The sequence below is a fragment of the Sinohyriopsis cumingii genome, chromosome 8, assembly GCF_028554795.1.
Source record: "Sinohyriopsis cumingii isolate HCF-2022 chromosome 8, ASM2855479v2, whole genome shotgun sequence".
Lineage (NCBI taxonomy): Eukaryota > Metazoa > Mollusca > Bivalvia > Unionida > Unionidae > Sinohyriopsis > Sinohyriopsis cumingii.
In genome coordinates this window covers 71,281,518-71,296,724 of record NC_142968.1, presented here as the reverse complement: position 1 = coordinate 71,296,724, position 15,207 = coordinate 71,281,518, and the positions used below count along the sequence as shown (strand labels likewise).

At 39.1% G+C, this 15,207-nt stretch overlaps 1 protein-coding gene across 1 annotated transcript in view; it reads left to right on the top strand.

Annotated features, from left to right (window-relative positions):
* LOC149793788 (uncharacterized) overlaps positions 1–15,207 on the top strand; it is a 98,215-nt gene that overhangs the window by 77,397 nt on the left and 5,611 nt on the right. The window contains exons 13-14 of the mRNA XM_089969053.1: positions 12,477–12,567; positions 14,001–14,118. Coding sequence (XP_089825179.1) covers positions 12,477–12,567; positions 14,001–14,118 — 209 coding nt within the window. The remainder of the gene's footprint in view (positions 1–12,476; positions 12,568–14,000; positions 14,119–15,207) is intronic.

The window sequence follows — 15,207 nt, the reverse complement described above, 5'->3', positions numbered from 1 at the left end:
CGATAAATGCCTGATGTTGAGTCAAGAAGAAAAATTGGACGAGTATCTGGACGAAGCTTGGAGCCTCATCTCGAACAAAGACGTGTTGCACCAGTGGTATAAAGACTTGCGTGAACATTCTTGTCCAGCATTAACCACTCAAGAGATCCATCGTATCGAAGCTCTCCTGAATCAGAGTGAGGAAACAGAACGAATAACCGTTTATTCGTCAGACATTTTCAAGCAAAAAGTCAGGATCGAATTGACGACGTATTATTACCTGTGAAGAAGAAGAAAACAAACACAAAACAATGGATACCTGGGAACTTTATTACCTTTTGAACCACAGTTCGTATACGTCTTCTTGGAATCCCGTCGTCTGTGCTAAAGATGAACTCCCTCATCGCAAACCTAAAGACCATCAAGCTTACGTGATCAACACGGACGATAGTCATCTCCCAGGAACCCACTGGGTAGCCGTCTACTTTCCTCAAGAAGGCTGTGTGGAATATTTCGATTCGTACGGATTGCCCCCTTTGGAAGACGATATCATCGACTTTATGAGAAGAAATGCTCAAACCACCCGATTCAATAACGTGAAATTACAAGGCACAGATTCCTTGGTGTGTGGACAATATTGTGTGTATTTTCTGCATCATCGCAGCCTGGGCTATTCCTTAGAACATTTAGTGACTCATTTCGATCCTCGTTCTTCTGCTAGAAACGATGTGAAAGTAGATCGATGGTTTTGTGACCATTATGCTTATCTTTTGTCTCAAGCTAGGAAACGTAGTGTCCATCAATGGCCTAATGATTTCCAACAGTGGAAATCACAATTTCATTCACAACGTTGTCAGCCTTGTTTAAAGTAGATTGTATTTGAAGAAAAAAATGTTTGGTATTTGAAAAAAAAATTGTTTGATGTTATAATGTTGGATTATTGTTAGAGTTGTTGTTAGTTAGTGTTAAGTGATTTTTGAATAAAAAATGTTGTGTTTTGAAAAAAATGCCTTTGTGGTTTGTTTAGCTATAAGAATGTTGGATTGATGCTCTTTCATTTCTTACTATCCCTCTCATGAACGTTGCGGCTCGAAAACCGTGTGGGGATGTTTTCCTTCACGTCGCGCTTTCACTTTAAGAACCGGGTTGTTCCCAGTCTAGCCATCCATTGTCGACTCATCCTCCTAAGAAGATGTGCTCCAAACTAGCTAAGCTCAACGAAGCCTACGTGAATCTGCATAGGGTCAGACACAGTCTGATACCGAAGCCAGAAGAAATAGAGAATGTGAGAATGTTAAAAATCACTGAAGACCTGATAGAAGAGCTCTTCAGAGAAGAAATGAACAGGGAAAAAGAAGAATGGACAGAGAAGTACAGACTTCAGAGACAGCAGCAACAACAACAACAACAGCAGCAGCAACAACAACAGCAGCAACAGCAGCAGCAGCAACCTGAAGCTGACAGAGGCTTTGTGGATTGTCGTATCGACACCAAAGAATTCTTCTTCTCTTTCCGAAGAAGCAGACCTATCGCCAGAAAGTCTATCCGCAGAGGACATCGCATTCTTAGAAACTAAAAAAGAATGCCATAGCAAAACAAAAAACAGCCCTTTTCAGGGCTACCCAATACTCTAGAAAAGAAATAACGATCGATTTGCCAATGTATGTAGGTAGAGTAGTGTGAAAATAAACACTAACTCTAGCTTTTAAAAATGTGAGCGTATGAGTTTGTGTGATTGTGTTTGTAAGTCATAAAGTAGGTTGGTGTGGATAGTAGATTAAAATGATGTTTGTTTTTTTTTGGGCTGCTTGAGGTGTATATTAGGGGTTAGATTGGATTGCTTTGCGTATGTGGATAGTCTATTGAAGTGATGGGTAGCATAAAAAAGTGAGAGAGTGTTTCTTTTAGGTCCGCGCGTTGTTGTTGTTTTTGGTCATGATCTAGGTAAGATGAATTTTATGTTTTTAGGGGGATGTTTTCCATCACGTACGCGCTTTCACTATAAATTGAAACTCGTTCGGCAGTCGAGCTACCCTTGTTGATTGATCAACGCCAAAAATGAACACGAGACTTGAGAAACTGTTGGAGCTTCATGTGCATCTGGAATATGCCAGGCGCATATTAAATGAACTGGCCGCGGAAGCCATTGTCGAGGAGGGAAGGATAAGAGAGGAGGAAAGAAGAAACAAAGAAGAAGAAGAAAGAAGATATAAAGAGGAAAGAAGAAACAAAGAAGAGGAGGAGGAAAAGGAGAGAAGAAATTTCAAAATCCCAGAGAGTGAAAATTGGGATTCTGAAGCAACATATCCTGCCTCTGCTCTCTCCCCTCAAAAGGTAAAAAGTAACTGGGGGATAAGATGTGTATGTGGCGCCAGGCCTGGAAGGTGCCACCATTAACCAGGTGCCCATGAAGTTCCAAACAAAACAGCCCTTTTCAGGGCTACCCAATACTCTAGAAAAGAAATAACTATTAATTTGCCAATGTATGTAGGTAGAGTAGTGTGAAAATAAACACTAACTCTTTATTAATAGTGGAAGTGTATGTGTTTGTGTGTTTGTAAGAGCTCAGGTATGTTGGTGTGAATAGTAGATTATGGGTTTATTAGCAAATGTGGAGAGTATAGTTAGGGTTATATTATATGAAATGAGAAAAGTGGGATGTTTTCCTTCACGTACGCGCGATGTTCGGTCATCATCTAGGTAAGATCCATTTTATGTTTTAGGGGATGTTTTCCTTCACGTTCGCGCTTTTCGTATAAGAACCCACAGTATTCGTCGTTCAAACCATTCTGCAAAGAATACAAAGAAGATGGCGTCAAACCAAATGGACAAATTACAAACCTTGCAAGACGTTTTAGACAACTTAGGAATAATGGAACAGATGCTATTAAGACTGGTTGAAGACCATTATTCCTATAGTCCCCATCGTGTAAAGATGGAAATTAACAATTTAAGGAAAGCAAAGGACAAGATTAGTGGTGTAATGAAAGAGATCAAGGAGGAGAAGGAGGATGAAGAGGAAAAGATAAGAATAAGAACATGGAACGAAAAAATTGAAAAAGAAGAGGAAAATGAGAAGAGGAAGAAAGAAGAAGAGGAGGAAGAGAAGAAAGAAGAGAAGGAGAAAAAAAAGAAGAGAAAGAGTGTTGGAGATAAAATAAGAAGTTGGTGGAGGAAAAGAAGAAATTAGAAGCAGAAGAAGAAGAAAACCCAAAGGCCCTTTTCAGGGCCAGCCATATTTCTCGAAAAGAGATAGTCTTTTGAATTGCCTACCCCTTTTTTAAATTTAAATTTAAATTTAAATTTTAAAAAAATTTTTTAAAAAAAAATCCCATGTTAAATTCCCCTTGTACGTATAGTATCCCACAATTTATTCCCATGTTAAATTCCCTTGTACGTATAGTATCCCACGATTTATTCCCATGTTAATTCCCCTTGTACGTAAAGTGTCCCACGATTTTTCTCCATGTTAAATTTCCATTGTACGTAAAGTGTCCCAAGGGTGTTTTTAATGCTAATTCCCATTGTACGTAAAGTGTCCCCCTTCACTACTCCCATGTATTGCTGTTAATGTTTTCACGTATGACAAAGGTTTTCATCCGCTATTACAAGAAATTTTATCCGCTGAAACTTTATCTTCCTGGCCATCACAAGCAAATTCAGATTGATGTGTTGCTCTGAGTGAAACAAAAGAAAAAACGGAGTCTTGCTACTTATGGATGAAGCATCTTGGTCGGCTGCTTACATGGCATAGGAAATACAGGGGTAAAAGAAAAACCTCGTGCAGACGGTGCAAGAATGTATTTAACACTCAAGAACGGATCACCAGTCACGATTTCTACTGTGGTGGTATCAGTGAAAAACCTTAGACACAATTATGCCCGAGCCTGCTAAAACACTGTCAAATGTACTGCAGTGCAGTGCAATGGAAGTTGAAGGTCCTGTATATTATTTACGCAGATTTGAATATTTGAATGTTGCAGTGGAAAGCAGTTATGCTAACAAAGACATAGATGCGTCTTATGGGGATGGAACTGTTTAAGTCTCTAAACAAATCAAATGCTGGTTTTGTTATGTTGTAGTTCGATGTATTCCTCAGATCGATGGAAGTTACAGTTAAATAGTTTCGACAGCAACTCGATTCGCCTGCAGACGTAATTATGACCGATGATAACACTTGCGTGTTTACTTTCGCCTCTCATTCTTGGATTTGAAGACAAGCTTTACTTCTAGCGAGATCATATTTGATGATCACTTTCACATCATAGGCGAATACAGAGGTGCCGAAAAACCCTCTGAGGATCTCACGATCGCTATCTGAATATGGACGTGATGTTGCTCGCTGACGTGTTTGAGGCATTTCGTGACACATCCAAACACATGTACAAAGTGTGATCCTTCCGATTACTTTCGTCACCGCGTATGAGCTGTGATGCATGGTAAAGTTAAGTTGGAATAGCTCTCGGACATTGACCAGCATCTGTTTATCGTGCGTATGCTTGTGCCAACAACCCCAAAGTGTCCGTGTAACCCGCAAATCTCAACAGTTATATCATGTATCTCGATACTAATAATTTGTACGAATGCGCCATAATGCTACCGTTCCCATTTGGTGGATTTATGTGGATCGATCCTGCACACAATGATTTTCCATTAAGACGTGCACGATCAAAACATTCACGGTGATCGAGGATGCTTCTTTGAAGTCAACCTGGAATATCTTGAGCATTAACACTAGGTACATACCGATTAGTCGCTGGCCCCAGTAGCACTATCGCTGCCCAGTTCGTGGTTGTCCGATATCAGTACTGGACCGGGCGTCAAAAACACCGAATGCACCATACTTGTCCCGAGTCTCAGGACCTAACATAATTATGTACAGCACGTGAAAAAGCCGTAGTTGTATTTGCGACTGGGTATGTGTGTCGCCAACATCCATCGATTGCTAAAATTTTGCCAGCAAGCTTGGATGGCTCCATACATTCTGATGAATATGCACCTACGAACAAAGGCTAACAACAACTTTGGAAGGCTTTTAAAGTTCATGAACAATGCCGTGCTTTTGAGCACAACCATGAATAATCTACGCAAGCTAATTTGCGTAGATCTTGTCCGTGATGAAAGCGAGCAGGACAGATTTCGAAGTCTCACTGCGGACTCGGCCTTTGAGTTCAGAAAAATGTTTGATTGTTGACTAATTGCGGTTGACAATGACAAAACAAATCAAAACTCAAACTGATGAAACCAATCTATGTTGGATCCTACGTGCTTTTTGCTTATCCAACGTTCTTATGTTCGAGTTTTACTATGGCAGGATCAAACCGTTTTACCAGGATCGGATTAAGATGCTTCACACCGACACTACTTCGTCGCTGATCATAAAACCACCACATATATGTTCGCCGGCACGTTACAACCAAATTCAAAGACAAATGATGGGGTAAACCGATAAAGGAGTATGTTTGACAGCAACACAAAATGTACTCGAGTGTGGTCGGAACCAAAAACATTCAAAAGAACAACGGAAATATAAGGGTTATTATGCAGACAAATCTATTCACTGTACCTAGAATGTCTTCGAGACTGTCGTGAGTAAGCTTACATTGCGAATATGATCCGATCGAAGAACTATCGCATGGATGTGTGCCGATTCAGCAAAACTAGTTTGTCCCGCTCGATACCAAGCTATGGATTCTCCACCATGGAATCATCACTTACGCGTTTTATTATCGTGATATTGCGACCTATACTAAGCAGGTCAATACAAATCCTGGTGGCAGTTCCGTGTCTTCTGGAACGATTTACAAGTCCTCTCGTATAAACGCAATTCTGAGGGGGGGGGGAGCAGTCAACCATGTGATGATGTCCCAATCAGAAACAGGTTGTTAGTCATGGAATAAAAATCTGTTCTGCAAATAGGGAACATATCGATGGATCATACTAGGTCAGTAGCGCGACGTCATTGCTAGCCATCCAACTCTTGAGGTGAATACAAATACCGAACAAACATGTCTTCGAGCGGTTGTAACGGTACCGGCTGTGAAATCATTTTCTGATTACCATAACAGTCTTTCGTTGTATCCCGTCGTGCTTATGACTTCATTTTTCAAGGCTGTCTTAGCGACTGGAAATCGTGCTACCCATTCCTGAGACGGTTCTGGTCTTATCAACGATTCATGTCTGTACTGAGATCTGAATATCTGTTCCTAAAGAGTAAAATGTTCAACAATAGCTTGATCATGATATACACTGACATGCTGGACACGTACTCGCACACGTTGTTTGGTTAATAGCAAAACCACAGAACCGAGAAATTATCTGCTAGTAACAGCATGTACAAATCGTGGATATATATGTGGGTCGCATGCATAAATTCTCTCGAATACATCCGTGACACTGGAAGAATCTTTGGGCGTCAACTATTCCGCTTCTTGGTATCGACATGGCCAACATCGACAATCGTAAGCGCGTATTAGTAGATGCATAGGTAGCCTTGTCGATCACGGATGCGATCGTGTAGAAGGAAAATCAAATCCAACTCACCTGGTATTTGAAAACCAAATCTTTCTTGTTACCAGCAAATAAAGTTGTCACAGCACTTGTTTTTGGCCATCCATGCTCGAGCTACCTTGGCTGCAGTGGTTAATTATTATACAGCGGCTTCATCTCTCCATTACCCACGTTGACTGTAGCTTTTTTGGATATTGTCAGACTCATTGTGTCCATTGTGTAACAAGCAACACCGACAAGATTGATAGGTTATTCATCATTGGCCCTGTTGAATCCATACAAACACCGATGTAGCTGCAGATAGTTGTACGGAGGTTGATCTGGAATCGGTTGTACGTGATGCGTCAAAAACGATGTTTACAAATGTACCTTGAGAAGTGGTAACAACGGCAAGACGACTTTGTCGTCCAACATTGAATTATTGTCCACCATTGACGACGCCCCTACCTTTGACGATTTGGACGCCAACAAAAGTTATCAGGTGGTGTACAATGATATGATGTTCAACAATAAAGTCAATTCAGCACAGATATCTTCAAGATGCCGGGACAAAAAATGTCGACGTAATTTATTTGACTAAGCGATACGCCCATGTGCCCCAAGTGATCCGTAACAACTGTAACACGCTGGCAATATTTCGTGACATTGACGCGCAATGCTTTGGAAATATCAGTTAGACTTGATGTGCCGCCAAACGCATGTAAATATATCCAGAAATCCCACGAGAACAACTGCAGAGATTATTACATTCTTAAAATTTAGGCCGAAAAATATGCAAAATCAATCAGGCAAACAACCTATACCTGCATTGGAAAAACGATCAGAATGGATAGAGGAACCGTCACAAAAGGCTAGCACAGCAACCGTTACCAAGAAATGCACCCACAAGGATCAAGCATCTCTATCAACAAAGCAGCGGGTCTTAGCGGAAAGTGCGACCCCTAACGACCTTGCGGGTTGATTGGAAATAGTCGTGGGATCAGTACGTACGGGCAACAACTCCTCCTAAATCATCAATGAAGTCAGGTCACTTTATCAGCGGCTGCTCACTAATGACCTCACGGAGAGAGACGCATTTCGCTATCGAACAGCCCTCTAGAGCTACTATATTACCACATTCAATGATGAGGTTCGACGAAGAATTTCGGTGCTGTCTAGCAAGGGCTTCAAAATTTATATTCGCGAAAACGAGCACACAGTCCACTCCGATATTGCCATTGAATCCTCATAATATCTGGTTAACAGGGCCATTCATCGTTGAGAACAGTGCTTGGTTAATTCCAAGATATTCCTGAAAGTATGCACATTTTGCATGCATGACCTATAGAGATTGAATTTCACAATGGGCCTGAAATTGTGAGAATTATCTCAACGACACAAAGCATATTAAACTTTTGACGACATAAGTGGCAGTTTTGAAAGTAGTTCCGACACTACTTCAGGCGATACGGCGATGATTACGCGAGAACTGCTGCCTCTACCATGATGTTTGTCTAACATGCAACTGATCATGCAGATTAAAGACCGAATATAATTAAACGGCTTCGAAATGCTGCTGGTGATGCTGTTGCAGCTGTATACAATTAACGTTTCCTAATCCTGATTTTCGTCGATTGGCACAAAAGCGGGCACAAATTAGTGGAGCCTCATTACAAGTTTTGTATGTGATTTCCCTCAGTCACATCTGTGAATTTTGCAGAGATGACCCCAAGGTGATATTTGTAGCAAAACACACAGTTACCCTTTTTCGTAAAATCTACTCCAGCGATGTCATTAGACGTTGTGCTGGCGCTCCTCTTGGTAAGATTTGAATTGAATGCACTAACTTTTTGAATGACCATTATGTTCTCCTCGCTATGCAGAGTCACGCTTGTTATTGTTTATGGTAATGGGAACCAGATGAACGCTGTCGTTTTCTAGCACATACCACAGACGCACTCCCACACAATGGTATTGTAAGACATTTTACTAGGCAAATAATTACCCAGTATGCTCTTACAACATCGAAACATGTATTCGTGTCGCGTAAATTTAAAGCGTAAGAAAATGAAGAAACACAGATTAAAATTATATTTGACAATTTAGAAGTGACTCGGGTCTCTTTACAGCTACACGGTCATGAGAAACCTTCAGAAGAATATCTGCTTGACTTCACATAAGCCAATCACATTGCAAAAGCATATCGCAATATGTGGTCCTACGTGGACCAGCATCAAAATGTTGACACTGGCATGCATATTTCTCAAAAAGGCTCTTGTACGTTCTACCGGATTTAGTACTTTTCACTGAAACATCTGGAGTTGTTCAGGCAATCCATCGTTGACATACATTTTCATGCAGATGTCGATAATGCTGGTTGTGCTAATTAGAAATATTATGGAGTGAAACTTCCCATCAAGACGATGTTATTGGACGTGTTGTTTTCAAATGAGGGTGATTGGTACAACTGTGGAAAATTAGCAATCTGATTAAAGTCCGATCGCCGCTGTCCTGCGTGAAGACAGTACGACTACCGCTTAGGGGTCATGTTCTTGTGACCTTTGAATTGGCATGAATGGAAATGCAGTTTTCAGAAATCTGAACGTGAATCAAATCGTTTGGTACACATTTATTTTTTCATCCACACTGTGCAGTCTCCAAACGCGAAGATATACGGCTTCATATGATTGACTGATAAACTTAGCGATTACAGTAATAACATAGGTTTCCAGAACATGACCCCTAAGCGGTTGCTGTCAGATCGTCATGTACAACAGTGGAGATCTGATTTTAATAACATTGGAAAATTCGTAGAAATTTTTCAAGTAGATAATTGAACGTATTACTGATTTGATCAGTAATGTCACAAAACGAAGTGAAGGTCGGTATTACTCAAAGTCAGCTGAGAAAAATCAAACAGACAATAATAAAAAAAACAGTTGTTGGGTCAACCGAAACTGTGAATAGCAAAATTAAATAGAATTGTCTCCATCTTGTTGACCCTAATCCAGTTCGCACATCCTAGTGCTGATAAACACAAACATACCTCAGTGTTATTAAACTTATCCAGGTAAGATGTGGCACACATTCAAAAGACTGGTGTAATATTTCCATGTATTGCGGCCATACCAGCGTCGCTAGCCATAACGGCTGCAGTGATTGCAAAAGCTGAAGCGTTAGATGATGTTGGACGTGCATCAGGGATATCTTTCACAAAAGCAGTCAATGGACGCAAACACGGAAGAGGCATTCGAGTATCATTCAATAGTCATCGAATACCCTAGGGCAGAGGTCTTCGATTGCCCAGTCACAGAAGATGACGCCGCTGTGCCATCTTGATTTACTTGTGATGACAAAATCGATCAAAACTTTTCTTGGGGTTCTTATGCGAGATGAACTTCCTCCAATGGTGCAACTCATACTGAAACCGCCATTGTCAGTCTGGATTCATCAACAAGCACTTGCACTCACTGGATCGCATATGTGGTAACACATCAGTATAGGTTTTATTTAACTCCTATTGACTTGTTCCGCCAGTCAAAGTTGTTAATTATGGATCCAAGTATTGTAAACAGTCGTTGTTTTATTCGACTATGCTGGTACAAACATGGTTGGATGGTCACATTTACAATCATCTTGAGGACGATACGTAGTGCGCACTGCAGCGTTCACCGACTCCACAAACACTTATTGATTTCTCATTCAAGTACGTGTGATACAAAAATGTATATTAACATTTACGGTCATTATCCTTCTTGACTACTCAGCGCTGATGAGGATATGAGCTGATTGGACACCAAAAGAGGATTTGTCCAAGTTTACTAGTCGTGTTGTTCTTCGTGTCGATCAAGGTAAGCTTGTAATCTTTGAAGATCAATCAGGCAAACTGAAAACCTGAAACGTGGATATTCAAGCTATTATTGTCAAGATGAAAGCCGATTTTGTGTTAAAAACTCTTACTGAGCTCATCGACAACGGTGGAATCAGAGACAGCGGCGTATCGGTTGCATTTATCAAAAACTATATTGGTACAGCTAATATTGCAATAAGACAAGAAGGAGTGGAACACGTTACCTGCATTGTGAAAGTGGCCGATTTAATGATCATTTTATTAACCGTTGTTTTGATATAATGAAAAGTCACATCTTAAATGTATGCTAGTCCAGATCATGCTTGTTTATAATAAGTGGAAATAAAACTACATATGGTGAAATTTTTATGTTGATAAATTATAGAAAGTATCTTGATCTTTGTTTTGCTCCAGGAATATTTATTTTAATTCAAATCCAGACGGAAATGTTATGAATCTTTGCAGAGGGGCATTTTCAGCAACATTGCTCTCGGAGATGAAATTCATTTCGAAGGATTACACAATTATCCAAATGGGTACTGAACCCTCTTTGGTGTTTGTGTTTATGATTTGATTTTATCATTATTACACACATGCAATGGAATGAGTTCGCAGTGAGGAGGGCAGAGAGTTTACCACCTACGGTGTGTTAGATCAATTGGCAGTAGATGTTAACATCAATAACAATTTAGTTCCACTTTTAAATGGCTACCAACATCAAGGTGGCGTTACCACACTCGCATACACATTGAAATATATCATTGCTAAGGTACAAATAGAAATTGATCGCTGAAACCACCCTGATGTATGAACATCAACTCGAATTCAGTTCGGAATCATCGGACGTGCACGTGAAAATGCTCCATTGTATGTGCACTAATCAGTATTGTTTTCGGAGCTTAATCGATAGTAACAGGTGTCTCAGGTGGTGAGAGCAAATTAATTTCTATCTGACTATATTCCGGAGTATGTATCTATTCTGAATTGGTTGTGCCACATAGAGCAATTTCAATACGATCAGAAAATTGTAATCGGTGGCAGTCGAGGATATAATAATTAGTACTGCTGAATTTGAAACTATGATAGCGAACATGAAAAATCCAACACATCCCTGAGCACAAATAAGAAACAAGCGGTTGCAGATTTACAGACGGTATATTCGAGTAAACCAAAAATCTGTATGCTGTTTGAATTTATTGAACGCAACCATATACTTGCCTGTCTGAGTAGATGATTTCTCTCAAAGACCTTTTACCGTTAACCTAGTAATTCATTATCATCATCTCAACTACTAATTCTCTCTCTGTTTCTCTCTCTGTCTCTCTCTCTCTCTCTCTCTGTGCAGGATTTTCGGTTTACAATTCAATGCAGGCAAGAGTAGTACGAAAGCCAGGTATTTTGTCAAACTGGCTTACTTCATGCCAGCATTTCCATAGTCTCTACCACCATATCAAGATACCTGTACACATCAAAATTCAGAGACAACACTCACGTGGTGGGGTAGGTGGTCATGTTGTGTAGAACCGAGGACCGATGTAAACGCCGGCTTCAAGTGAGACAATGGTCCAAAATCCCGTATTACGTACTACATATCCAGTCACAAATACATTCACTAAATTTTGGAATTGATGCATCCCGTAATCATCCTTTCATACGAATATCCAACAATTTCCAGCAGTGAAACACAAGTTACATCTAAACTTACAGGTAAACGTTCATCGTATCTTCGATACAGTACACATTGTTTTTTGATCATTAATGTTTCATAAAACTGCGCAAAAAATAGACAAGAGTATTTGACTATTTTTTACGAGCAACAAATTAAAGTTGCATCATATGAGTCGTATTAAGCGAAGTCATTTCTTCGTCTTTCTTTCTAAACTATATCCATTAAAATAAAATATATGTGATCAACAAAATCTCAAATGGGGAATGAGTTCATATTATATGTATGAAGTTCGTTGAGTAATGTCCAGATTTCGGGACCAAAGGCACGCCTAAGCTGGACATTATTCAAATAGTTTCATACAATCATTATTAAATCTTTACCCATTTGAGATCATATACCTGCATGTATGTATATATATATATATATATATATATATATATATATATATATATATATATATATATATATATATAATTTTATCTTTCACAGGGACTTGGATATATGATCAGTGCTGCTTGTTTGGACTTCAAGTTTGCCATTTTTCTCACGAACACATCCATTATCTTCTCTCTGATCTTGTGTATGTATGATTGATATGCAGAAACGTATTACAGTAGCTATAACTATTTCCTCAACATTTAGGTCAGGTACCCCGCATGTTAGAATGGTCTAAAGCTCTAGTCTTTTCAAATCATTGACATCTTACTTCTGTCCGCATTGGATCGAGTGTAGGGATCAGCCAACCTGGGTATGTGAGTAAGCTTGCCAGTAGCTTTCCGTGGGACGCTGGTTCTTCCTCAAGTTTCCCCGGGTTCTTGTACCACCAAATAATCTGGCTGGCATGCATAGCCTATCTTGTGCTTGAGATAGCGCTAAACCCATAACAACAACATTATTCAACTTACTTCAGTCATACGACCACTACGAGACCTGTAGAACTTTTTTTAACCAAACAAGAATCAAGTTACATGTATAAAAAAAAAAAAAAAAAAAAAAAACAGTCAACTATTATTTGGCACATCTGGGAAACTAAAATCATTATCTGTGTAGTCGGAGTTACAGACTGGTGGTCGCCATTCTACAAACATGTAATAACTCCTCCTGCATAGTGTGATGAAAGTACTGTGTTAAATATAGTGCACTATTGGTGTTGATACATTGTATATTCCCTGCAGAACTATGCAATACTTAATACACTGATTATTGACTGGAAAGGTCAAACATAAGTCTCTTTTCACTTAATAGAAGGCTGTACCACAGTTGTGGGATGTGCATATAGTGTTACCCTAGTCAGGTCGTTGCACCTTGGGCAGGTCATACATTAAGCTAATTTATTTATTTCAAAAGGGTTAAGGGCTGGGTACTAGTATATATGAACCTCAATCTATATTTACTTTCCTTAAACAATCACGACATGTTCGTGAAGGGGATAAGGGTAGTAGATGCATAACGTTGATAGCATTGGACAGTATAGATTTCTTGCAAGTTTACTGTCTCAGGTATTTGATGATCAAGGAGATGATGATGACGCCGATGTCAATGAAGCTGTTGTTCTTACACGCATGTCATGTTGAAATACTTTCCAATATGTCAATTCATTCAAATATGATGATGATTATGATACTGTTATTATGATAGTTATTACCACACCACACCAGGCTATATTACACTACACTACACCACAACACACTACACTAAACTACACTATCCTACACTATCCGTACACTTGTCTAAATTTTCTGGAATATAATGATACCTTTCGCTTGCCCGTCCGTCTGTCCGTTATCACATAACTATCTAACCAGCATAATCCAACTGAATTCAACTTTTTTTGTTAAATTGTCTATGTGGCAGGTATGTACATGGAGAGTGCCATTTTGGGGGTCCCTGGAATGGGGTAAAAATCAAAGTATGTAAATATATTACAAAGACAGTTTTGCATTATAACCACTAACTTCATTGACTTAAGTCCAGATGTGGAAGAGCGATTAATTATTATTATTATTATTGCAGCCGGATTCATAACACAGACCCTGCCAGCTTGGTTTGGTTGGGCAAAATATATGTCCTTTGTTTTTCACCCGCTGAGTGCCATGTCAATAATAATCTTCCAGGACATGCAGCCCTTGCCGTAAGTTGCATTAAATATTGTAAGGTTATCATAACAGAAATTGATTTGATTTGAAGTCAGTGGTAAAAAAGTGCAACAAATTTAAGCCTTTTTCCAGTTCTTGATAATTTTTCATATACATTATAATATTTATGGTAGATAGTGTTATATTTACGTTAATCTTAGAAAAGGGACAGTTTTTTTTTATATTTAAACAACAGCTGAATGTTGTACCCAAATAGCTATTAGGATCCTAAATTGCTTTCTAGATACCATGGAAATAGAACAAAGTTTTATTATTTGAGATTTATGTACTTTCTTTGTATACAAAAATCGGTAAAACACATCTTTACTAGGATATCCAAAACTTGTTTCCATCAAATTACATACGTACTGCATTCGCTTTCCATTTTAGTTCCTAGTATACGTACCGTATAGAGTTTTCTCTTTAATCTTCGACATAGTGATGTTGAACATATTAACTGCGGAAGGTATTTTCAGCCATTTTAATGACAAGTTTACCAGAAATTTATATAAGAAAGGATATCGGACTGGATGAACTAACGCACTGACATGCCTGTGTAGACCTAAAGTATTATGTTATGTCTGAATAGGCGGGGCTTGTGATATTTTCTTCTTAGGGGACAGGGTCCAGTTTTTATGTACAAATTTAAAGCCGCAATCAGCGATCTAGTATATAAAAAAATATAAAAAATCAAATACACAAGTGAAGTAAAATAGGTCCATATTTTTGGATACTTCTATTAAAAAAAAGCATAAGAATATTATCCACGTGACCAGAGAGGTTAATGGCAGTTCATAGCAGAAGACGTTCATACACCCCAACCCGCTACCAGCAATTTTCATGTCCGAAGGTCATATTTGACACCATATGATGCTCCCAGTGCAAGCACAAGCCCTTTTCCTCGATGACAATTCTGCAAAACATTGTGTACTAAACAGGCTGATGCAACTGAAAATAGTTGTCATTCAAGCCGTTTTTGAGATATTCTATTGCCCGAAACCGATGTATTTACTGCTATGAGAGGCTGCCTCTACTTCCTAGCTGACTATTGGTATTTCACTATCAACAGACTGCAGATTCACTAT